We start from the raw sequence: 26521 nt of genomic DNA, 5'->3' as shown, positions 1-26521 counted from the left end.
TTGGGGGTAAGGGGTGAGTGGGAAAGATACAGTTTCAAGGTTAATTCTCTGTAATTTGTAAACTTCATCTCTTTGATGAAAAGAGATTTTTTAAAAAGGCCACTACTTTAGCTTCGGAAGGCAAAGGCATCCCACCACTGAAGAATGTCACAGGAACCCCCCTTAAACAAGTAACCTGTTTACAGAAGAAATGTGGGTGAGAAAAACAGGCTTCAGATTTGAGCCTCCAAAATGGCATAAACAGTGAAAGGAATACAAATTAAATGGATACCAAAAAAACAACTTCTGATGCCTTGTGATTGAAAAAAAAAAAAACAAAACTATTTATTAAGTCTGAACATTTCTGAGGCAACATTTTTTAGCCTCGGGCATTAATTATGGTTGCAGCACTGGTTCAGAGAGGGGGTCTAGAGGAAGCCGATTCAACCCGCTTCATCCCCAGGGACACAGAGCATCCATCCACCAGTTCACAGAGTACTGAATTACCTCCATTTTACTGTCCAACAGAGTAAAGAGTAAACTGAAACCTAGCGCTACATTAAATAAGCTGGTCCATCCTGAAATGTCGTGTTTTTTCAACCACCATCTAAAAAGCATTATCCACTCTGAGAAACGTCTCTTTCTTATATTCTTCCAAAGGGCTGAGCTTCAAAATGTGTTTAGTACGAAGCCCCTGGGAATTTTTTTTATTTTTCCATGACTAATTTTTTAAGGAGATTGTAGGCTGATTCCTAACCATTCCCTGGGATTACTGTGGTGTCTGCAGAATTTCATGAACTCAGAGTGTTTTTAACAAGACTTCTTCATTGGTATGTAATTGTGCCAGCTGCCACCATCTATTTATCACTATTTATAAGTAATATAACAAGTACCGCTCTTATTTGGGAGGTCCTTGGTCTGACCTGCTCAGCTTCTGGTGGACACGAGGAGTCCTGAGGGGAGATAAGGACCCCAGCCACATCAGCCCTGGGCACACATCTGGATGAGTTTGCTAGGGCTGCCATAACAAAGTTGCACACACCGGGTGTCTTAAACAACAGAAAGTTATTGTCTGCAGTTCTGGAGGCTAGACGTCCAAAATCAGGGAATTGGCTGGGTTTGTTCTTTCTGAGGGTTTTAAGGGAAGGATGTGGTCCAGTCCTCTGCTCTTGGCTTATAGTTGGCCATCATTCTCTGTGTCTCTTCACATCACCTCCCCTCTAGGTGTCTTTCTCTACACATGGCACTTTTTTTTTTTTTTTAGGACACCAGTCCTATTGGATTAGGAGGCCATTCTAAGACCTCATCATAACTAATCACATCTGCAAGGACCCTATTCCCAAAGGTCACAATGTAAGGCACTGGGGTTAGAACTTCAACATATAAATTTGGGGAGACACAATTCAACCCATAACAAGATCTACAGAACAACACTGGCCCTTACTTTCTCAAGCTTTTATTTGGAGCAGGCTTTCTGTAGCCATCATCTTATTATATTCAATCATTATATCCCTGTCTTGGTCTGCTAAGGCTGCCATAACAAAATGACATAGATGGGTGACTTAAACAACAAACACTAGTTTTCTCACAGTTCTAGAGGTTGGAAAATCCAAGATCAAGGTCAAGCAGGATTTGGTTTTTGGTCAGAACTCTCTTCTTGGCCTGTCCATCATCCCATCGCATACTCAAACGATCTCTTTGTACAAATGTGGAGAAAGAGCTTTGGGGTCCCTACCTTTCCTGATAAGCCCACCAGCCCAATCAGACTAGGGCCCACCCTTATGACTTCATTTAACCTTTATCACCTCCTCACCGGCCCTACATCCACCCTGGCAAGGTTCCCAACTCCTTTCCCCACAGCCGACTGCTGCTTCCCCAGCTCCTGGAGGCAATCCCGGAGGAGGAGGCAGCAGGCTGTACTGTGTGGAGCCAGACACCTGGGGCCGAGCTGGGTTTGCGTCTTGCTCGGCTCCACTTGGGACTGTGCCCTAAAGCAAAGTGTTGAACCTCTCAGAGTCCCTCCCTCATATGATCGATCATAGTGAGGACTGAAAGAGTTCATACCTGTGAGGAGTTTGAGAACCTGACCTGGCACTCGGTAAATGCTTTATAAATGTTTTGTCATCATTATGACAATTCTTTTTTGAATCATAAGGAAATGCAAAAATAGAAGCCTTCAGAAGACAGGGTTTTAGAATGCTCCCAAGTTCCTTCACCTACCTGGGCCATTTGTAAGTTAAGTACTATGTGCTCTGACATGCGTTTAGGGGTTCTAGAAACTAATTTTCTGACATCAGCTTAATACAAACTACTCTAAACCATCTTCTGCCTTAAGGATAGAGATCCAAGTATAGGAGACACACTGGAATCCAGCAGTGGCCCTGTCTTATCTACAAAAAGGGCATGAGTCACATGATAATGAGGCTAAGTCCGTTCCTGATGTCCCCTCCTCCTCCCCACCTCCTTCCTCCCCCTTATATTCCTTCTTTTTCTTCAAGGTCTAAAAGATTATTGAACTGAGGCTCAAGAATGAGTTACTCAACTAGGCTTGCAGTCTAAACCTACCATGTTTTAGATTTATTTTAGCCATTTCTATCCAATGTATCAAATGACCTGCTCCAGAAAAATGCCCCCCTCTTTTTGGTAGGATGGGGGAGGGTAAAGAGGGAGGCGATGAAACCCAAATTGAAAATGACTGAAGTTCTATATGCTCCAGAAATATGTCCTAAGAAGTGGGAACGAGGGCGGGGAAGGAATGTTGGTGGGGCCACACTTAAAGAAGACGGCAGCCCTATATCCTAACATCCCCAAGTATAAATGTGGGTAACAGGCAAAGCATGAATGTACTCAAACCCCATGTGCACATCCTAAACCAAACGCTGACTCTTGAAGGGTAAAGAGGGGAGGGGGTGCATGGAGGAGTCACTTGACCGTTTCTTCCTCTGTTAGGGACGCCCGTGCCTCCAGCTGATTCCGTTGGGGACGAAAAGTCTCCCACTTGATTCTCTTTGGCTCTCTCTTCTTTCTCATCTGTAAGGTTTGTGTAAAGACCCAGACCCCCAGTTGCAAAAAAGTAGCAACTTCCCCTCCGCCCAACCGAACGCGCATTTGAATGCGTTTCCTTTTCATTAAGAACAAAGGTGGACTCCAAGCCTTACAGCGGGGAGACAGGAAAGTACACAGCGTGTGTCAAGAAAAAAAAAAAAAAAAAAACAGAGAGAATGACCCACGAGAAAGGGAAAGGGGAAATCACCAATCCTCAGGGCACTGGGCTTTTTCGACTTTTCCTTTAAAAAGAAAAAAGTTTTTCAAGCTGTAGGTTCCAAGAACAGGCAGGAGGGGGGTGAGGCGGGGGTTTTACAGAAAAGGCGCATGGTCTGGTCGGTTATGAGTCACAAGCGGGTTTATAAAAGGGTCGCACGTTCGCAGGCGCGGGCTTCCTGTGCGCAGCCGAGCCGGGGCGCAACACGACCCGCCACGTCGGGCGCCTCCGGTCTGGAGACGCGAGCAGAGGCAGAGCCGAGCTCCCAGCACACGAGCACCGGAGAAGAAGGAGGCCGCTCCGGCCCGGCAGGTACGCAGTCTGCTCGGGGCCTCCGCCCGCCCTCCTCTTTCAGCGGCCAGGACGCTGTGGGGCCACGGTCCTGGCGCCGGAGCACAGGGGCGGGGGATGCAACGCACGTGGCCGCGGAGCGCCCAGCCGGGCCCCGCGCGCCTGTGAGCGATCCCCGACCGAGGGGCGCTGTCGGCGGGACCTCACCCGGGACAAAAGGTCAGGTCGCTCAGGAAGTATTCCTGGGGGGAAGAGGAGAGAAGGGAAGGGAGGGTGCGAAAGACCTGGCACTCAGCTTCTCCCAGTTTCCTTAGTTAGGAGGGGAGGTACCCATGATCTGGCCCTGGACCAGCTTAGCTACTGGAGCGGCCAGACAAATGTGCAAAACACACGTAGGGGCACGGTGGCTCAGATGGGACCGGCTTCAAAACGTGTGTCTTTTCTATTTTCTTTTTTAAATTAACTAATAATATACCTTAATTCTATAAAAGTGATAGAATCATAACATGTTAAATATCAGTGTCTTCGTTTAATAGACGTGAGGACTGAGCACAAGTTCAATGAGCGTCTGTACGTATTTGCTCCCACGGTGCGTTTTCAGAGCACACTGGTGATCTTTAGTCTCACAAAAAAACCCTGGTGATTTCTGTGCTACACATTTCACGGCTCCCAAGGGTGAGCCAGGTCTTTTGAATTTTTTATCATCTAAAGCAGGCGTAATGGGATGCTTATGGATAAAATTTAACCTGGGATTACTGAACTTGACAGCTGACAAAGATAGAAGCGAGAATCCAATCCTTAAAAACGAGGAACCTGAGGCCCAGGTTGGTAAAGTTACTTCTCCAACATCACACAGCAGATCCAGGATCCCATGAATTGAAGAGGCCAAGGGTACCTAAGGAGGCCCAAAGTTAGTTTCTATTTTGTGTCAAATAGGTAAGGTCAAGTGGAGGTATACTTTTTACATGACATTATGTAACTATTTCAAAGTCAAAGTTACTCCTTATTATCTCCATTCATTACCCTGTAAGTGCTTCTTACATGGCTTTAACATCACGTGCAACCTAAATGAACTAGGGCAGCTGAAGTTTTAATAAATCACAGGACTGACCTTTTAAAAATGAATATGCATAAAGATTTAATTACTTATCTATGTAAACAGTATTATAAACTAAGAAGTTGACACAGCAATCCTGTGCCTATTGTCTGTCTAATTTGCGAGCCCTATGATAGGAAATGGGCAGGGGAGGTGGTGTTATCCCCGTTTGCCCATGAGGGCTTGTGGCTCAGGAAAGTGGTGTTTTCTCTAGTAAGGTCACTTGGTCCTTAGTGTAAAGGCTGCTTTTAGGTGCAGATATGGGGTGTGGGACATGGGGGAGGGGAGGTGCGAACCCAGGCCCTTTTGTCTCTCAGAGCAGGCTTATTTCCATTATATTTTGCTGCCTCCCTGATTTCTTTCAGAGGACCAAAGCACATTTAGTAATTACTTCTGCTGCATGGACTATTCCCTAGGTTCCAGTAATAACCAAGTTCCCTCACACGGTGGGTCAGCTCCCCCCTGGCCACAGGACCGAGCTTCCTAACCACACACATTAAGAAAGAGCAACCTGAGCACTGGCTGAGACCTATACTGTTTCAAGGCAGAACAGTGACATTTGCACAAACTTCTACTCTTGTTTTTACCTGACCAGTTACAAGAAGTATGACTTACTGGTCTTTAAAAAAAAAAAAAATCCCTAAGTGCCACATTCCCTTTATGGAAAGGTCATTATCATACCTGCCTGTGCCAGACACGTCTAGATGCTGGAGAGGAGGCAGAAGTGAGTGAGCCCTGCCCTCATGAACCTAAAAGTTAGAGGAGAGACTCACAGGACATGGCTACGTAATTTGAAATTGTTTTAAATGCAGTAACAAATACTTAGTTAGAATGTGCTGTGAATTTTGCCATTCTTTACTTTCCAGTGGCACACATGGAAAATGAATAACCTTCATCTTTCCTCGTAGCTCATCAAATCAGTCTTCTGTGACTCAAAAATCCATCCAAAAAAGTCCTAGGTTTTAACTTTTGAGAAGTTTTTTCATCAGCAATTTTATGTCATGACTAAGATCTACCATTCAATTTAAAGGAGATTTTTCATTTTTGAGTAACAGTGCTTAACTCCTTTTTCCCCTACCTCAAACCTAATGGCGGTTATTCATGCTTTTCCCAGAACTGTGTTTTTCTGTGAGTGCATCCTCACACACAATTTTGCATTCATGTCAGTGGGCTCCAGGCTTTCTTGAATCTCAGCCATGACCCTCATGGGGGTCGAGTTTCGTTATCCCTTTGGTAAACCTAAGCGGACTCAGGACAATACTGAGTGAATGGTGTGTGGGCACTTTCCCTAGCACCCAGACTGAGCGCCTCTGTCCCTGACTCGCTGGCATGCCTACATTTTTGTGAGGCACTGGCTATTGCTTAGCTGAACCTATCGACTTGAACAGCTCCATGGCTTTAACGTGAGGCCTCCAGCCCACAGTGCAGAAGCCCGGTGCTGTGGGAAGAGCACCACACTGAGAACGAGGGTAGGTTTCTAGTCCCAACCCTGTGCCAATTCCTGTGCCTCGTTTTTCACATCTCTAACATGGGTGGCAGGTACTGAGTCATTTCTAAAGTCCCTTAAACTGATGAAATTCTATGATTCCAGTATGACTGCCACTTCATTTCACTTTCATATATTTCCTAAGACACAGCTGGACTATGTGAACTCACAGCCTCTATGTTCAAAGAGAGTCCGAGTTAATAAGAACCAGTATAATTCACTAGAGAATGTATGTCTGTCTTCCACTGATCTTATTGGCTTCAAAACTGTCACACATTTGCTGAAACTGGATAGAATAAGAAAACCCTGAAACATCTTTTTCTCCAAGAAAAATATTAAAATTTTAAAAGCCTCTCTTTATCCCACCTTTTCACTGACTCTATCTTTCTTACATATATTCCTTTTCTCTAAGACTCTTAAGGAAATGCAACACTTTTAATTTGATCACTGCTGTGCAATTCTCACCTGCCACGCACCACTTAAGCAAGCTCTTTCCATCGGTCTGGCCTGTGGGCTTACAATATTCAGGGCCTCAAGCAAAACCACCCCAAGAGCAGATTTATCCTCCAGCCAACACATCACATGTCTGGGCAGTTCAGCATCCTCACTATCAACTCCACGACGCTCAGCAGCTGGAAGAACACTTTGAACCAAAGGGTGCCGTTCCCACCTTGACACACAGTGACACACTGGCCAGAAAAGGAGGTTTCACTTTGGACAAATGGCATGGTTTTTTGGCAGATGGTGACCACCTGTGCCAATTCTGAACAGTGGCCGCATGTCGGCACATGAAGTTAAGGCAGTGGCAGAAGGACAAATGACTAGTAACGAATAGCAAACAGCTGATGTAATGACTTCGTGCCGCTATGTTTGGGTAAGGTGAACCGACACAGTGACATCTGTGCCATTGACCTGTAAGGGAGGACGTTTTCCCCACAGTGTGGCTTCCTGGCTGGTTTCACCAAGACCATGCTCGTCCCCGCGGCTCGTCCTACAGCACCAGCTCGCGGCTCAGGCGCGTTTCCCAGCAGCGCTCCTCCAGACCACTGCTTAACCTGTTAGCCCGGTGTCTGAGCCTCGGTGCCCCCAGGTGTAAATGGAAAGGACCGTAATACCTACTCACTTCTAAGATCGTCAGAGGAGGAACAAACACGTGCGTGTACGTCAAGCAGTCAAACTAGAGCTGGCCCAGAGGGTAGGTACCCTGTGTAAGGGTTTGCAGTTACCAGGTCCATTTATGAGCTTGTGTATGTCAAGAAACCAGTTTGGAAAGTGGGAACCAAAGCAGTCTGAGAAAGTAAAGTGTGTGTGTACAAAGGGGTCTCTAAAAATTCGTGACAAGGTAAAAAGTTGTCTGGTTTTAAAGAGTTTCTTAACAGTTTCAGAAAGCGTTTTTCTGCTTAACTCAAAGAAACACTAATAAAACACTTTAGAAAATTACTTCCAAGGAAACATTTTGATGTACCTTTTAGCAGTTACTTATGACTTAGAGATTACGACACCAAAGAATGATTTTGATTTGGCTGGTATGTGCTTTTTGATAACCTCTAATTTATATAATGTTTCAGTTATACAGTAGTAAATGTATCTAGAGCTGTACTTTTAAAACAGTAAGTGCAACACGTGATAGATGTATAGATGCAGGCACTCAGCAAGTATTCGTGACTGGTGTCAGCAGTGCCCTGGCTGACACCCATGGAGCCCTGCGGATGAGCCCAGCACCCAACTGAGTACTTTCCATTCACGGTGACCTTTTGGGTAGGTTCTATCATTATGCCCATTTTTAGAGAAGCAACTAAGACTTAAAGAGGTTAATTAACTCACCAAATATCACAAGCTCGTAGCACTGCTGGGTTCAGGAATGGAACCCAGGCAAGTTGAAAACAACAATAATACTGCTAGGCCCTTCACTCAGACTCAGTAATTGTTGACATCTGCCACACTTGCTTTATTTCTCTCTGTCCCTACCCACCTATCTCTCTGTCTCTCTATGTCCATGGAGATATGCAGACCTGGCGTCTCACCTCTAAATGCTTTGACACACATCTCCTAAGAATAAGGACATGCTCCTGCACAGTAAAAACAAAGGATAGGTCATCCAAGTGTGGTTTTAAAAAACAGGAATGGAAGCTAATCTTTATCCACAACTTCAGATGATTATTGCTGGTAGTATTCTCCATATTTATCCTCTAATGATTATACTTCTCAGTAATTCTTTATAAAGATCTATGCCTGGAATCCTCTAAATGTAAATAGTCCATTATCAATCTGGAATACCAAGAAAACCTCATTCATGTATTTCCACATTTATAAGCTTCTGCTTAACACTGATTCGCCAAGAATCTGAAGAGGAGGTAAAATCTTACTGAAACGCTGAAGTACAGTGTGACGAGTGCTCTGACAGAGGATGGAGAAGACTAAGCCCCTTGGGGGAGGCAGAGAGGGAGGCTCATACCGGGAGCTGAAGGGAACGCAGTCTCCAGAAGCTGGCTGTCTACGAGAGAGAGACAGAAGGCAAGGTGGGCAGGTCCACAGGTGGGGATCACTCTGAAGTAGGTACACTAGTGGCCAAGGGCACGCATGAAGTTACATCTAGAGAGGACATCCTGAGGACCAGACATAACCCTCACTTGGTATGGGAAGCCTTGAGTACACTGCGATGGGGGTATGAAAAGTCAACGGTACCGAGTTTGCCTTGTAACACAGGGTACCCTATACACATAGCATCACAAGAAAACTAACTTTTAAACAAGCAAAATCAAACCTTTTGTGCCCAGAACTTGCTCAATTTGTCTAATGTAGTTCTCAGTGCACAAATTCTTCCTTGTTAAGGGTCATTTGGGTGTGTAGAAATCGAAGAATATGAACTGTGGCTTGTAGAAATAGGAAAGGGGATTTTTTCCCTATGATGCCAGACATATGGGATCCTGTACATATAACTAACAAACAGGTTACACATACTAAGTTCCAAAGGAAGCATTTTAGGGAAAGTCAGTATTAAGAATAAACACTATGAATTCAAGGACACAGAAGAGATGTCCTAGAAAAGGTGACTCCTAAAGGATGACAAACACTCCAGAGTTTATAATTGCTATTACATTTCCTTTTTCCCAGGGGGAGGGAGAGAAAGAATATTGAAAATAAATTATAAATGGAAAAGAACATTATTATTAAAATCCTCCAATGGAAGTATGATATTAAAAAGTTTCAGTTGTTAGAGACATGGAAAGTCTAGTATAAATATGAACTAGGAACGAATGGCCACGATCTGAAGCAATAGACTGCATCTCTCCTCTGGGCTCTCCCCTTCCTGCGCCTTGTTTTCATCCACATTTGATAACAATTTCCCAGAGTTTCGATCCTGAATCTGAGCCAACGTTAGGTCAGGGTGTTGAGTAAGGACCCCCACTCTGATACACTGGTCGGGATGGGAAGCTGGGCTCTCGGCCGTCTCCTGCTTACTGCACAGAATGGCTCTGGGGGGAAATATTTCTAACCTGTGTTTTCCATATTCTTATCTGACAAGTAAAGTTATTAATCATTGACTGTATTAAAACTATTGGGCAGATTACTAATTTGTAAATAAGTCCCACAAGTCGTTTCAGTAAAAACTTTCTGGTTTTAAAATTGGGAAAAGCAGAATAATCCTCTAAGGCCAATATTCTTACGTAATTGTGCATTCATAATTAAACAGTCACTCGATATAATGTTTGCATAGTGATCCTATGATAGCCACATCAGCTTTCTTCTGAGACAGTTCAAGAATATGTCACACTTAGTTTTAGGTATTAATATATTATTACTAGTATATATCTTAAAAAACACTTTTTCTGAATTTTAAAATATAGAAAGGTATGTTGTGTTAGAACTATTTCATGTGCAAACCAGTCTTTTCAATAAGAAACTCTTGTTTTGGAATAGTAGGTATTTTTGTTAAAGATTGCTTCATTAGAACTACCAAGAAAAGGCTTGTTAGATTTTTGTGGAAAGAAAATATGATATAGTGAGTTTGTAATTTTTTTCCCCAGCAATGGCTTATACAGGGAATTTTTCTTAAATGTAAAATCATCTTATCTGGATATGGGTTATTCCTGTAGAATAATCCACTTTACTTCTTTTTAGAAGATGGACATGGCCCCCGTTAATGACCATCTCATTCAGTAGCAGACCATCCCATCAATGCCTCTTTAATGATGGCGCTCATGTGAATTCAGGAGGAAACATAATACTCTTTGTCCCATTCTCTAACACAGAAGTTGAATTAACTTTAAAATCAGTTACTGAGATGTAACAGAATAATCGTATTCTATAGAAATAAACACACTCCAAAAACCAGTCATCTGCATATTTCTTTTGGTCAAAGAATATTGAAGGCCTTCATAAAGAAATTAAATACTTTATATAAGGTTTCATAGCATGTAGCGAGATTGAAACAGAGGACTGAACCAAAACTTAGGTGATACTGTTTTACATACGTAATTTGTGGCTATTTTAGGCTGGGAGTGAAAAGGATTAGCTCTCAAACTATTTGGGGTCTATCTTCATCTTTCCTCTAAATCACTCTTTATCTCCTTTAAAACTTACCCTGGGTCCTCTCCCCTCAGTCCTTGACCTCTTCTTTCAAAGGTGACTAGCTAACTAACCTAATAAACAAGTCTAAGTTGATGTGTCAATGGGAGGGGCTTCAACCCCACCCTTTTCCTCCTTCTCCAAATAACTTATTTGTGTTTCAAGAACAGCTTACCTGAAAGCTTACCTGCACCTTTGTTCTCCCACCCAAAGGAGATGGTTCTAATGGTAAGAAATTCAGACTAAGCAGAAAGGAAGGGAAGCAGTATGACAGATGTAAAATTCAGAGGGACAGGTCCTTGGGCATCATGTTTGCAGTCACCTTCATCTTTTGACCCTAGGTCAAAAGGTAATCAAGAAATTGTCATTCTAAAGATTAACTATGACAAGTCCTAATTTTCTCAAAATCTTAATTTTTACATACCTGCATTAATCTTCACTGCTTACTTTCAGGACCTAAACCAAACAGTAATTTGAGAATATAGGGAATCAGAGTTAAGCTCTGGAGGGAAATAGATTTTTTTTATGCAATTATGTTGTAAGTTGCTTTTACTGAATGGATCCAATTAAGAATCAACATTGAATCCATTTTGATGATTTTTTTAAACTGGTATGTAAGAAAATTAAATAAAAATGGGAAATATTTAAAGGAAATTATCTAAACAATAAATTTTCAAAAGCATAGTTACAGTACTTTTCACTTATTAGAATGGCTTTCGAGATAGAATTTGTATGGCTACAGCAATATTATAGGATCATACCTTTCAGTAGAAATAAATGTACACTTTGTAACAACAAATTGATAGTTTCCAAATATTTGTACATTTCAAGGTGAATAAAATCAGGGGTGTCTCATGGTGGCTTGGTTAAGAGATTCAACTATTATGACTTTTTTTCCAAAAAATCTTTATGGTATGCAGTTCTTTTGGTATGCAAATATTAAGTGGTTGGTGCTGAAAATAACCAGCAAAATAAGAAAATATAGAAATTTATACAATTGCAGAAGGATATAACTTATGATTCATATATCAAAAGACATCCTTACTGACAAACTTGGTACATATTCTGCTATAAATATATAGCTGATAATATCTTTCCTGGCTAATCAATAAGGTAAGAATAAAAAGATATATTGAAATCATATGGCCCTCCTCCAAAAAAAAAAAAAAAAAAAAAGCCAGCCTTCAGAAATGTATAATTTAAAGTGCTGCCTTCAGTTTAATTCTCATGACCAAAGGAAGAGAAGATCTGCCATATTATTAAGGGTATCTGGCATAATTATTTATGTAGTATATATCTAGTACTTCATCTTTGTAGATTTTTAGTCAAGGTGAGAAGGAATGGTGTTGACATTCAATTGCTGAGTAGTGAATTCTTTCAAGTACTACATTTAACTTGGTACCTATCCTCAGCTACTGAAAATTGTGCTATAGTAAAGCTTATATTGAAAATGGATATTGGATATTCTCAGCCTAAAAGTATTCTGGAGTATGAAGGTTTGAAATATGTCTTTAGAATTACCCTCGTCAAGACCCCCACTCTAATTTATATGGTATAATCCATATAAATTTCTTTTGTATTGCTATACATTGTAACTCATGCTTGTCACATTCTTATGCAATGGTTAGCAGCTGACACTGTTGACTGCTGCATCTAAACTGTATATCATTCTTCCACCACTCTACCACCTGGGTGGCTAAACCTATTCCAGAAAGAGCCACTTCATTTCTTACTAGCTCATGACATCGTCATCTGCCCAATGGCTTGGCTAACACACCAGCTTTTGTTGTCTGTAATCACTGAATTTCCACTTAGACACACAGCAGTTCTGTTGTCGGTTAGCTTGAGTCCCTGCAAGCCCCCACCGAAAGTGAGTACATCTTCAACATTGATGGTAAATGGTCTCTGGTCATCCTAATGTCTAAAAGTCTACTGAAGATACTTTTTAAAAAACTATTCTGGGCTATTTCCTCCTTTATTCTGTTCATTGGGATTAATGTTTGTCATCTATCATTATGTTTTAAATGAGATACAAGATTGTATAGCATATTTAGACCCACGGCTCATTTTTAGGAATTCATCATGCCTGAGCACTCTAGGTAACACAGTATGACAGTTTTTGTTTGAGCACTGAGAAGGGGGATGACTTGTGTAATGCTTTTTATTTCAGCAAACCTTTAGTTTGAACCACTAAATAAAAGCTGTTAAGAGTTTTTAACATACTATAGCACATTGCAAAAAAACACTTGTTACTTTTCTGAGTACTGATTGGGCAATTCATTATGTATAGTGAAAAAAGATAAAAGAGAAAAAAGTCCAGTTATCATACTAAATGTTATTTATTTTAATACCTGTGCTCAGATATCACCTTTAAAGAACTGGAGGAAAATTTGTGGGTAGAATAGTATATAAGCAATTTACCTTAAATACAATTCAGACATATCTCTTTAAGAAAAGGTGGAATTATATTGGTTTTGGGGAGGAATTAACATTAGGATATTAATATATATTTATTATTTATTGTATCCAAAGTACTGTGGGGGGAGTCCTTATTTTTACAGTCTTTATTGGCTGAAAATCAGTAAGATGAGCTAAAATCCTGACGTGACGTCATTTAATTCAAAGCTCTTCATCATTAAACTAATTCATCTCAGAAAACAGAAAGTTAAAAAAAAAAAATTACTATCAGTAAGAATGATATGTTTCCCTGGTTTGGAAATTTCCAAACCACGATATTCTGCCCTGTCAAAATATATTCATTGGGGAATTTTTAACTTGATACATTTCTTTTGAACTTAATCACAATTTTACATCTAGCTGGTTTCGTGATTAAATAAAAGAGAAGGTGATTCCCCTCTTGTACTGAAAGAGACTACATACTTGAATGATACTCTAATTTCTAGGTTCTGCTAGAGTAACACCGAAACCAGAAGCTGTAGGAGATGTCACACTATCTGAGAGAGTAAAATCATACTGTAACAGGAAGCAGCAAATTCATCTTTTTCTTTTTTTAATCCACGCTTTGCCCAACACAAGTATTTTGAGACACAGCACTCTTTAAAGTCATACTTCCTTTACGTAGATCAAAACCAAAGCCACTGGGTACTGCTTTCCCCAGAGGAATCTCTAAATAGCAGGTGGGGACATTTTATGATGGATATATTTATAGGCAAGGCCTTCATTGCCTGTATCATAGCTCCTTAAAAAAAATAAATAAATAAAACCTCAACTATTTATTACAAAATGAAAATCTAGCCCAAAATCTACGTTTGTAAAACAGGTTAATTCAGTTTTAACTTTCATAAATCATAAAGTACTATTTTGAATATTTTGGCCTTTTATTTAAATTGTCTCAGGTGAGATATAAATCAGAAAAGACAGTCCTATGAGAACTCAGTATTAAGACCCTCCCCCCCCTTTGCATTTTAGCATTTGGGGATTTTGAAGAGTGGTTTTGTTTTCAAGATGATACACACGCATAAAAAATTCAGAACTACAGAATCTAAAACATAATTTTTTTAAAAATCTTCAAATACACTAAAAGGTGAAAATGTCATCTAAGTGCCAATTTCTCTACCCTTTTCAACAAATTACTTCCTAGGATTTAATGAGTTCTTTCCTTTAAAGACTACGTCTGCTTTCAGATTTACACTCTATCCAGCTTTGTAACTGTAAGTGCTTACATACACAGTCATTTCTCTCTCTTGCAGGTGGCGCAAACCAGGAAGGGGAAATCTGTGGTTTCAATTCTTGATGCCTCGTCCTCCGAATGCTGGAGGCTGTATGCTGTTAATGCTAATCGTGATAGGGGTTTTTACCTCGGACTGACTCCTACATATTAGCATTAACAGGGTATGATGCCTGCTACTAGCATTCGCATGGAACAAATCGCTGCCGTGGGAGGATGACAAAGAAGCATGAGTCACCCTGCTGGATAAACTTAGACTTCAGGCTTTACTACTTTTTAATGTGTTAATCATAAGCTGGTCCCTGGGATGTCCCACCTTAAATGAAGTTCTCAGAATCGGGTCATGTAAAACATTTATCAGTGTTCTGAGTGCGAACATTTTTACTTTAATCTTCAAGCCCACATCTTTGTTTTTACTTTTAAAGGAAAATGCATTCATGCCATTTTTTAATTTCAAGTTATGGTTTGTTCGTTATAACTGTGTACAAGCACTTTTAGTGATTCCACTGGAAGACATACAGACGAAAGACATTCCGAAACAAATTTCTAGAATATCTCTGTCGTCAGATATTAGGACTACTATCTTCCAGTGATATGATGGATTGTCTAGCAACATTTTTTAAAAGATTTAGAAATTGGTATTTCCCACATGTAATCATTTTCTATTTAGACAACTTCAGTTTGAAATTAACTTTTATACAAATTGAAAGCTACAAAAACAGTCACAGGGATGTAAAGTACAGCACAGGGAATATAGTCAATAATATGATAATAACTGTGTATGGTGCCAGGTGGGTACTGGACTTACTGTGGTGATCACTTCATAAGGTATATAAATGTCTAATCACTATGTTGTACACCTGACACTAACATGATGTATGTCAGCTATCATTGAAAAAAAATTGTTTTAATCAGTGTTTTTATTTGAATCTTAAGGGGGAATTGAAAGGCTATCACACTGAATTTATATTTTAAAAATGAAATATTTTTAACAATTAGCATGGTAAATTATGTCTGAGCGCTAACTTCCTGCCTTTTTCCTACAAAATACAAAGATTTCATTGAAAATTTTCATATTTGAAATTAAGTCCCAAACCTAGGTTCAACAGCTTAGCAACATAGTTATGCCGTGGGGTCAGAGGATCCACTTTTCCTCTCTAAGCCTGTTTCTTCCTCCACAGAATGGAGCTCATCCTTTACAAGGTTGGTGTGAGGCTTACACAAGAGAGAGAACTATTCTGTAAAATGTATAGTGCTACATTAATGTTATAGTAAAAATAATCCAAGAACTATTCCTCCTACTGGTAGAGAAAAAGGTAATGATTTGATTGACAGAATCTTTAAGGTTTAGATCTCTCTGCAGTTTTTCTCCATAATTAATTCTATCACTTACAAATAAATAGCTGTTATTGTTAGTGTATTGTATTACCAACCCTTCTCAACATTTTGTCCAACAGTTACATACTTTAACCGAATAAATGTCTTGAGTCTTTATTTAAAATAATTTTTTCTTATGGCCTTTTTCTTTTGCAAGATATAATTTCAGAAGTTATTTACACACACGCACACGCACACACACACAAAAGGAAAAAAAAATGGAAAAAAATAATGAGAACCCTGAGGGGACCATTCCTGACTCCTAGGACAGACACCATCTCCTCACTGAGGGTACCCCCTTGGCCTCACCCCCATTTCTGTTCAAGTTGTGTGTGCTGCCGAGATACATTCTCCTCTTAACCCCAGGAATGAACATTTGGCCCCATGGAGTCCCCATGTAGATGTGTCACATGTAGGTGTTTCTTTGGACTATTCATTTTATCTGCACTGTTGATCTACTAGAGGAGTCCCTGTTTTGAGTCCCAATTCTTCAGAACTGCACTTACTGCATAAAGCCACAACGTCCCAGAGTGTTAGGTCTGGAATAGACTAAGCTAGTGTTGCCTTTCTGCTGTTATAGTGAAAAGCTATGACCATCAAACAGGCAGTTTAAGAAAAAGTGTGCTGTGAAATATCTTATTTGAAAAGGACTAGGATACACTGCATGAAAGGCGAGTTACTTAATCTCTCTCAGCCTCAATTTCTCATCAGTAAAATGACGAATATAGTTCATGAGGATGGTAGGCTTAAATGAAATAGTGCATGTAGAGAGCACAGTATCTATTATGCATTCTTGAAACAAATATTCGTTTTAAAACTTTGTTCATTATAACTATTTCAGTCACCTAAATCAGATGATCCACCATAGCAGATCTCCCCAAGGACACCTTATCCATAATCCCATGATAACCCAGGGAATCTAGATGATGACAGGGTCTTCTCTGATGCCCAGCTCTCCTGGGCTTCTAGTCCCTGATCTCCTGGTCTTAGATGGAGTCCTCCTGACCATTATACTCAGTTATTCCAAAAACCCATGAGTAACACTGGGTATTTGCATTGGAGGAAAGGTTAAGTAGCAAGAAAGAGTGTGAGAGAGTGTGTGTGTATGTGTGTGTGTGTGTGTGACAAACTAAGGGTAGTGAAATAAAAGTAGGTTCTGTGGTAGATAGAAAAAGTAAAAAGAACCCAGTTTTGTACACAGAACTGAATTGAGGGAGGCACTCAATTATGCAAGACATGGTTTCTTTACAAAAAGAATCACAGGTCAAGAGGGTTGTCACAAATCTGATCCACTTCCCCAGAAACTTGCTGAATTAGAGACCAGGCCTTTCCTAGTCACTGTCAGCAGCCAGACAGACTCAGTAGCTTAAAAAAAAAAAAAAAAGGGAAAAAAATAGAAGGAGGAAGAGGAGGAGGAGAAAAAGTGAAGTAGGGGGATTGGAAATTAGAATTTTTCTGAAAATAGAAAATGACCAGTACCTCAAATAAAGTGGGAGAACTTGAAGAGAAAAAAGCTTGAGGAAAATAATAAAGTCCATAAATGGGAGACACTCAAAAAAGAAAGAAAAAAAAGCTGACCCATTATATGGTTCTCAACCCATAATGACCAGAAAACTGTGAAACCAAACTTGTACATAAGAGTTCAGCTTCCCAATTTGGACTTCAGATTCTCTCATAGTAATAAGAATAGGAAATAATGTTCATATAAAGTGGATTTTTCTTTCCTGTTACTGCTGTGTTTTAACAAATATAAGTGTTCCAGTATTAGTCTTCACCTGGGTAACACATGTATTCTAACCACCGAAGAGATGGATTTTTCTGAGGTGGGTTGCTCAGATATCACCTAGTGATGTCTTCTCTGTCTTCCATCTCTCTTCCACCCTTCTTTGCTCTGTAATTTCCCAGTTCACTAGCATTTAGTGTACTGTACCACGATTTATTTGGGTGTGTGAATGACTGTACTAGAGGATGTGACACCCAAGGGCCAAGCCACCATTGTGCACATTCTGATCCCACGCCAATGTTTACTGACTTCATACACCATTATTATTCCAAGTCCAACTGGAAAAAGAGAAATGAGTTTAAGTACAGTAAACATTTCACTTTATACCAATAGGCTCAAAGACGTGGTTTTTGGTAAAGAAAAGTTCATTATAGCAAACAAAGACGGCAAAGTTCTGCGCATGACGAGAGCTAGAGCAGTCGTTCTCACTTCGGGAACTTGTCAAGGCACAGGTTCCCAGGCTCCTACCCTCAACGGTTCGGATTCTGTAATGGAGCTCAGGGAACTACCTTTTACCAGGTTACCCAGGTGATCCAGATGTAAATGGAGACATTGGTTTATACCCAGAGCTACTGTTGATGTGGCAACTAGGAATGGTGCTCAGCAGACCCCTTCAACGTCTAGATGGAATGTCTGTCTCCACACCATCCACTGTGTAATGAGAGGTTCTGCAACACGGGCTGTGACGAGATGTCCTGTCATTGACCTCTTTGGAGGATAGCAGCAATTACATTTCAGGTCCCATTATCCCTCCCCACTAAAAATATCCTAACCATCTCAATAAAATCCCCCCGACTTGAAAGTCCCCCACTGAAACCAGTTACCCTGTGTTCTACCACCAGCTACAACCAGTCAATGACCTTGTACTATCAAGGTCCAAACTACCAGCTGCTGCTTAGAGCAATAGTTAGGGAAGGTCATTGAGAAGGGATTGGGTGCCAGTTCTTGCCTCACAAACAGTGGGTTGACTAATAAAACAATCATGAAATATCACTGCCATTCTATCTCACCCTCTCGTTCCTGTGCTGCTAAGGCCTCACCAATCATTATACCCAGTCTCCACTTAGGAAAATCCTACCCTTTGCCAAATGCTCACAGCTCAGCACTTTTTGATCCCTAGCCTATGCCACACACCCAGGAAATGAACTCAGAAAAGGGTCCAAGCCAGAAGTGATCTTTCTCAGTTCTCCCAAAGTACAGTATCTAGCTCTCCTATAAAAGTGCTTCACACTGAACCCCATGTGTTATTTTGTACATGCTGTCCTCTCTTCTAGCTCATGAGCTCCTGTAAGAAAGAATCATCATTTTAAATGTTTCTGTATTTCACTCAGCTCAGGGCCTTACTCACACTTGCTTAAATGGAATGAGAAAATGTATCCAAGTCTCCACTGACTTTGGAAACACAGCTGTTCTGACACTAGAGACTCTCTGTACTGGCTTACATGTATGTCCCGACTTGAGGACTGTTTTTCAACTTGGCTTGTATGGACTCACTACAGTCGGCTCAAGCATCAATTTGGCTTTTCCTAAATTCTGTACATCAAGAAGGCAGTCTCCATATTCACTTTAAGAAAATCCATGATTAAAAATATAAATATAAAACTGTCCTTTTTATCTCTACAGGCAGGATCGCCATAATAACACCCAACTTCTAGATCCCTTAGAAATAACACTGCAGTAGTAGCATCCCCTAAAACTAAAAACTTTCCCTTTCTGTCAATAAATTTAACCATGTATGAAATCTAAAATCTTCTCATTGAATAAACTTATCTTTAAAAGGATATTGTATTTATTATCTGTATTTATCAACTTAAAATACACATACGTCTTTGATCTAACGGATCACCTATAAGAATTTATATTACAGATCTACTAGCACATATGTAAAATCATATAAGTAAAAGCTTACTAAGTGAAGCATTACTTTAATAGCAAAAAATTAAAAATCAGCCATCAATAGGGATTAATGAAATAATGGTACACCTATAAATGGAATACTATACTGAAAGAATAGAAACAGCATATGTAACTTCTAAAATAGAAAGGAAAAAGGAAGAGAAAAATAAAGAAAATCAAATCAATCCAATATGTGGCAAGAAAGGAGAAAAAAGAATGCAAAGAAATGGTACAGTAAAGTGTATATGAATTAAAATTTATCTCTTAAAAGATAGCAACTCCAAGACAGGATTTAAACAGAAAATAACAGTTTATGCTATTATACAAAAAGCAAAAAGACAAACTTAAAACATAATGACATTTTTTAAAAGTTGAAAGTAAAGGGATAAAATACTAACAAAAGCCTAATGTAATAATAGAACCAGATTTAAAAAAAAAGAGATCAAAGAAACCAGATTAGGGGACAAAAATCATTATTAGGTATACAGAGGATCCTTATTTAATGATAAAAAGAAACAACTTGTCAGCAAGTTATAAAAATCCCAAACCAGAATATGTAGTGCTAACAAAAATAGTCTCAAAATATAATAAGCAAACATTGATTTAATATTTGGAGAAATAATTAAAGGAGAAATTGTCAAATCCATAATTGTTGTAGGAGAATGGATTTAAGGGGGAGGGGAAGGTTCCTGTATGTTTTTTAAAGAGAAAACCTAAAACATAATGACATAAAATTTGAAAGGAATAGAAAAATATTTACCACTAACCTAAAGAAACTTCATGTAGATATATCAGTATCAGAAAAACAGATTTTAAGACCAGCCCACAGAAGTTGACAAGCTGATCCTACAATAACGATGACAATTTTGAAAAAGAGACTCCCCTTAGAAATCCAAATGTATTATAAAGCTATAATAATTAAAACTGTATGACAGTGGTGCAGAGATAGACAAATGGACCAATAAGCGGACCCAGGCACTTAAAATCTGATATGATTGTATGGCACAACCACGGAGAGTAGGGAGAAATGGTACAGAATAACTATCCATGTGGGGGAAGCGAGGACTCAAAATTAGATCTTCTAACTCACTCTGTGTGCAAAACTAAAATTCAAATAAATTATACAATTAAATATGAAAAGCAAGACTTTAAAATAAGACAAAATACAGAAATATGCCTTACAGCTTCAAGTTAGGGAAGACTTCCTTAAATATCTTGAACACATACATATAAATCACAAAAGTAGATGAATAATTTTGTCTATGTTAAAATTAAAGACAGCACAAAGCTAAAAGGTAAGCCAGACCAGAGAAGATATTGATAGTGACAAATATTTAACTTTCTGAATATATAAAGAACTCCTTTTCGTATGAAGGGGCCACAGATCTAAAAAAAAGAAAAAAACAAACAAAAAAAAACTGGGCAAAGGCTATGCTACACACTGGTAACTCACAGAAGAAGAAACCTTAGTGGATGATAAACAAATGAAAAGATGCTCATCATCACTACGTACTCAGTATTAAACAAATTAAATTAAATGAGTTAGGATCACACACATCCACGGACCTAATATTTGAAAGTCTGCCAACGGTAAATGGCAGGAGTGGGGAACAGGAACGATCACACTGACAAGGAGTAAGCTGGTACAACTACGTGGCAACCGATAATACTTAGTCAAGTTGAACAAGCATGTTCTGCCTCTAGGCACATACCTAGAGACAACGTCAAATGTATACACACAAAGAAACATACACAAAAACATTTCCGGAAGTACTGACTGGAATACTAAAACGTCAAGACCATCCTCGATGGTCATCAATAAAAGAATGAATTAATTGTGGGATTAATCACACAGTATACAGGGAATGGAATACTCTCTACATGTATCAACCATCTCTGCATGTGTACCACACATATCAACATGCTAAATGGGAAAATATAACGCTGAGCAACAAAAGCAAATTGCAAAAGGATGTGTATCATGAAATCAATTATATTTAGTTTTAAAACACAGAAAACACTATCCACTGTAAATCATGAAGTGTAAAGACATGCCCTAACAGAACTGTGATTCTTCTTGGCAGGAAATGACATGAGGAAGACTTTTAATGGATAGGTAGTTTTCTTTACTTACAAACAAAAGGATCTGAAGGGAAAAGGTTAACAATGGTTACATTTGGGTAGTGACTAGATGTCAACATTCTTGGTTGCAAACAACCAGATCTTCTCCAGCAAGTTTAAGCTAAAGGAATGCCGCACAATCTCAGGCTTGGAGATCAGGTTACACAGCCCTGAAACACGCCATTACACCAGAGGCACTGCCGGGGGGGGGAAAGCTGTGGAGCACAGCCTGACAACTTGCAGGGCGCCATGCAACCTCAGCCACTGCTACCTTGAAAGCCTCACGTCACCGTTGCCCTCAACAAAATGAATCCCACATGCCACTCTGTCTTCACAGCGTCACTTCCAAATGTCACACAGGTAGGTCTAATGAGTGAGCCTCTGACACCTGTCAGAGCCCTAACTGCAAGGAAAGTTAGGAAATGAACTTCCAGTCTTCTACTTAGTGAGATTAAGATTCATAAAGTGAGAAGTCATCAAACAGTGGATGTTCAAACAGTGCAAGGTGCCAGAAAGCATGAAAAATGTCCACTCAAATAGGGGTTTAAAGTATTTTCTGTACTTATTGGTACGCTCAAAATATTTTGTAACTTTTCAAGAAAAGAATTCAAAGTCTAAATCTACGAACAACAAAGGGAATAGAAAAGTTGCAGCAGATAAGAAATTTCGACTTCCTGGAAACAACCGAAATGCCCATCAGTAGATGACTGGATTAAGAAACTGTGGTACATTTATACAATGGAGTATTACGCAGCCATAAAGAAGAAAGAAATCTTACCATTTGCAACAACATGGATGGACCTAGAGAACATTATGTTAAGTGAAATAAGTCAGAAAGAGAAAGACAAATACCATATGATCTCACTTATATGCGGAATCTAAAGAAAAGAATAAGTGAATGAACTAATCAGAAACAGTTTTGGAAACATGGAGGAAAAACAGAGGGTTGCTAGAGGGGCGGGGGGGTGGGGATAAGGGGAAGGTGAGAGGTTTTGGGAACGTACAGAGGGATAGTGGATGGGGGGAGGGGGGTTCACACAGTGTGAGGGATATAAATGATAAACGTCTAAGTTTTGCTTTGTCTTGTGCACCTGAAACTAATTAAAAAAATAAATAAATAAATTAAAAAAAAGAAAGAAATTTCGACTTATTTCTAAAAGACGGAAAGTGAAGTGACTAATGCGACAGTAGAGGATGTCACCACCTAGAGTACGAGTGGAGTCCATCGGAGAAAGGAGCCAACCTGCCAGCTGGGTCTAGAGGTCAGCGGAGACAGGAGACAGAAGAGGGGCTAGAAAGAGACTTGTAATGACGAGCGGGGAAAAGGAGGAGGAGGGACACGTGCTAGAGTGGGCTAATTGATTTATTTAGCAATATCTAATCAATTTATTTAGCAATGTGTAATAGCAAAAGATAAAGGCAATTAAGAGAATGTGCAAATGACAGAAAGTAAAGGTGGTTAAGATTAAACTATATGTATTGATAACAATGTCATGTCAAAGGAATATACATACATATAAGTTTAAGAGATTCCAACATATGTTTACTATTGACCAAAAAATCACTTGGCTAAATACACAAATAACATCAGTAAGGAGTATCCAAAAGCAGTAATGAGCTCTATGGGATAGTAACTATTACAGTAGATGCCACAAGCTCACCAAACCGGGGTGGGGAAACAGCACTGGAAAAGTCATAAAGCAAAACCTTGCCAGGTCTGTAGCTGAGAGAAACTCAGGCGTCTCCCACACAACCGTTGGCGTTGTTGTTGTTGGAAGTTAGGACGTCTTTGATACTGCAAGCAGCAAACTGCATACAAGTTCCCAAAGACGCTAGAATGATGACAATTCACCAACAAAAAAAGTCTCTACTGTCCATCGAGGCAAGTTCCAACCTCTTCCTCTGAAATAATCCAATCCTGAAAAGCAGTCCTGAAACAGCGTATCTTCTGAATAGCAATCTCTTGAAACAGCAATCACTCAATATCAATCCACCTAAGGTCTGTCTTATATATCTCTTTAGATGCACCCCAGAGCCAAGTTTTATGTTCCTGCCTCCCCGCTCAAGGAATAGCCAGTTTTGGGAGGGTCCAGCAGTCAATGATAAAAATATATATATATATATATATTACTTATCTGGCTGAAGGGCTAGTTTATCCGGATAAGCAATATCTACTGTTTTTGCTTGGGACCATCAGCCCAAGGTCTTCCAAAGCCTGGCAACGTGCCTGTCACGTCATCCTGATATAACTTAGCTACCTCTTCACTTCATCTGTTGATGTGGGCAAAACAGACAGAACAAAGAGGGAATTCTCTCAACCCCTGATCAAGAATTCCTTTAACCCTAAGCTAACCATCACCTCACAGCACAGACAGAAAAGTGACCTCATCTCATGGTTTCCTGCTTGGGAGAGTGAGACCAAAAGGGGAATTTACTCAACCCCTGATCATAGCACAGAAATCACCTCCCATACAGGAACAGACAAAAGCTAATAGACAAAAGCTCATATAACCAATAAAGGCAAATTTTCCTCAACATCTACCTTACAATTCGGTCTCAAAATTTGTATTCATTGGTAATCACATGTAGTGTCTTATGTGAGAGAACAAAGAGTCAACAGACAAAATTTAACCATCACCTCACATGCGGTCTCTCGTGAGGGAACAAAAAGCAAACCAAAAAGCTAACCATCACCTCACAACACAGACAGAACAGCAAACATCATCTCATATCTTCTACTCCAGAGAATGAGACCAAACAGAAAAACAGCCTCATCTCATGTCTCCCCTGCTCGGGAGCATGAGACCAAAGGGAGACAGAAAAACAACCTCATCCCATATCTCCCCTGCTCGGGAGAATGAGACCGAAAAGGGAATTTACTCAATCCTTGATCACAGCACAGAAATCACCTCACATGCAGAAACAGATAAAAGCTAATAGACAAAAGCTCACATCAATCAATGAAGGCAAATTTTCCTCAACATCTACCCTACAATTCGGCCTCAAAATTTGTATTCATTGGTAATCACATGTAGTCTTTTATATGAGAGAACAAAGAGTCAACAGACAAAACTTAACCATCACCTCACATGCGGTCTCTCATGTGAGGGGGAAAAAAGAAAGTCAAAAGCTAACCATCACCACACATGCAGTCTCTCATGTGAAGGAACAAAGAGCAAACCAAAAAGCTAACCATCACCTCACATGGAGTCTCTCATGGGAGGGAACAAAAAGCAAACAGACAAAAGCTCACATTAATCAATGAAGGCAAATTTTCCTTAACATCTACCCTACAGGACTCCAACTACAGAAGGCCCTGAACCCAGGTATTTGCCCCCAAGGAAAATATTTCAGGGATCTCAGTGGAAGAACTGTCTGGGGAGAATGAGAGCAGTCAGTATGGAAACTGACTGCCAAGCCTGAAGATCTCTTCATTCCAGCATTTAGAAAACCCCCATCATAACAGCCTGCTTCATCCTAACCTGCCTAAAACAAGAAAGACTGAGATAAGCAAAAAATCTGTCACTACAGTAAAAAAATGAACAAATGAATGTCATTATTTAAGTATCTTCAGAAAGATTCACAAAGGTATACTGTATCTGATAAACATGAACAGGACATTAGGAACAAGCAGAAGAGCTTTCAGAAAGCAAAATATGCTTGACACAGGAAGTTCAATTAAAAAGATTAGAATACAAACGCAAGAGCGTTGAGGAGAAACATACAGAGAGGACCAATACAGGGGATCCAAAATCCAACTTAGCAGTGTTAGAGAAACAGAGAAAAGGAAAAGGAGTCAAATTTTGAAAAACAGAAAATTTCCTAGAGCTCGAGTCAAAATTGAGAATATCAAGAAAAATAACTGATTAAAGATCTAGACACATATAATGAAATGTCAGCATTTTATAACACCGAGAATAACAAAGTCCTAAAAATGTCCATCGTGTATACACGTGTGTGTGGCAGGATGGGAGGTAGGCAGACTGGCAGGATTGCAGAGAAGAGGCTACATAAAAAGAAACAAAACCAAACGGGTATCAGATTTATTAACAACAACATCGGATGCCAGAAGATAACTGACCTTCTTTCAACGTCTTGATAGAAAATTCTAATCTAGCCAAAAAGTTGATCAAATGTAAGTTGCAAAACAAAGCCACTTCAAACATGCATGGGCTCAGCTCGTGGACACTTTTTCTTAGGGTGAAATCTACCACGGTATGACTCTAGCAGATGAGAAACTTAATCGAGAACAGCAAGATGTGGACTCTAGGAAAAAGGAGATCTCACCCAGGGGTGAAGACATAAGATCTTCAAGTGAAACGTGTGCACCCAGCCCAGAAAACAAAGTGCTCAGACCTGAATGGGAAGAAATGTTTTGGCAAAATATTTTTAAAAGACTGATAATTAAGACTCGTCCAAGGCATGAGGCAACTGACACTCTCAGACACTGTTGTTGGGACTGTCATTTGGCAAAGCCTTTCAGAGGCTCGGATGAGGTAGCATCTGTCAGTAATTCCGGTACCAGAAATCTATTCCTACAAAATGACTTATACATGAGCAGTGCAGAGCATGTGAGTGAAATTACCGGGATCCAGATTCCAGTTTTTGTACTTGCCAGTTCTGTGCTGTGTCCTCGTTTACCAATTGGAAACACCTTCCCAATAGGCTGTTGTGAGGATTAAATGTAAAAGGCTTAGCACAATGGCCAGTATATAGCAAATACTCAGTTAACTTAGTAAATACTCAGTTAATCTATCTATCTATCCACAAGACACTTGCCATTTTGCCCATGGATGTTTACTGTACCACTTTAAAATAGCAAAAACCCAGAAACAACTAGTATGATCCTATTTATGGTTTTAAAAGATTACATTTGTATTTGTATATATATGTATGTTTATACATGTAGAAAAGGACTGAAAAGAGAAAACATGCCAAAGTGTTACATCTGGAGAGTAGGAGGGGACAGGGTT

The 26521-nt window shown here is 39.8% G+C and overlaps 1 protein-coding gene across 3 annotated transcripts; it reads left to right on the top strand.

Annotated features, from left to right (window-relative positions):
* Positions 1-949: 949 nt before the first annotated feature.
* LOC148754739 (uncharacterized) lies at positions 950-16034 on the top strand. 3 transcript variants are annotated; one of them, XR_016019615.1, is made up of 3 exons: positions 950-3553; positions 7054-7309; positions 14394-15964. XR_016019615.1 is itself a non-coding variant. In XM_088793964.1 (2 exons), exons 1-2 carry the CDS (start codon positions 3352-3354, stop codon positions 7224-7226), a joined length of 375 nt encoding a protein of 124 aa, XP_088650090.1. In that variant the 5' UTR covers positions 950-3351; the 3' UTR covers positions 7227-11779. The 3 variants fall into 3 exon arrangements, 1 of the variants encoding a protein (XP_088650090.1); XR_016019614.1 differs by having other exon boundaries at positions 950-7309; positions 14394-16034; XM_088793964.1 differs by lacking the exon at positions 14394-15964 and having other exon boundaries at positions 7054-11779.
* The last annotated feature ends 10487 nt before the right edge of the window (positions 16035-26521 follow it).

The sequence above is a fragment of the Rhinolophus sinicus genome, chromosome 17 (assembly GCF_057876585.1).
Source record: "Rhinolophus sinicus isolate RSI-liver-muscle chromosome 17, RSI-T2T, whole genome shotgun sequence".
NCBI lineage: Eukaryota > Metazoa > Chordata > Mammalia > Chiroptera > Rhinolophidae > Rhinolophus > Rhinolophus sinicus.
The sequence above is the reverse complement of the archived record's forward strand: the minus strand, read 5'-3'. Positions and strand labels throughout refer to the sequence as shown.

Excerpts from the sequence above, each read along its gene's own strand:
- LOC148754739 (XM_088793964.1), top strand. The coding sequence starts at position 3,352 with ATGGTCTGGTCGGTTATGAGTCACAAGCGGGTTTATAAAAGGGTCGCA. Across the intron at positions 3,554-7,053 it reads AGGCCGCTCCGGCCCGGCAG|TGTGGCTTCCTGGCTGGTTT; the intron begins GTACGCAGTCTG and ends TTTTCCCCACAG.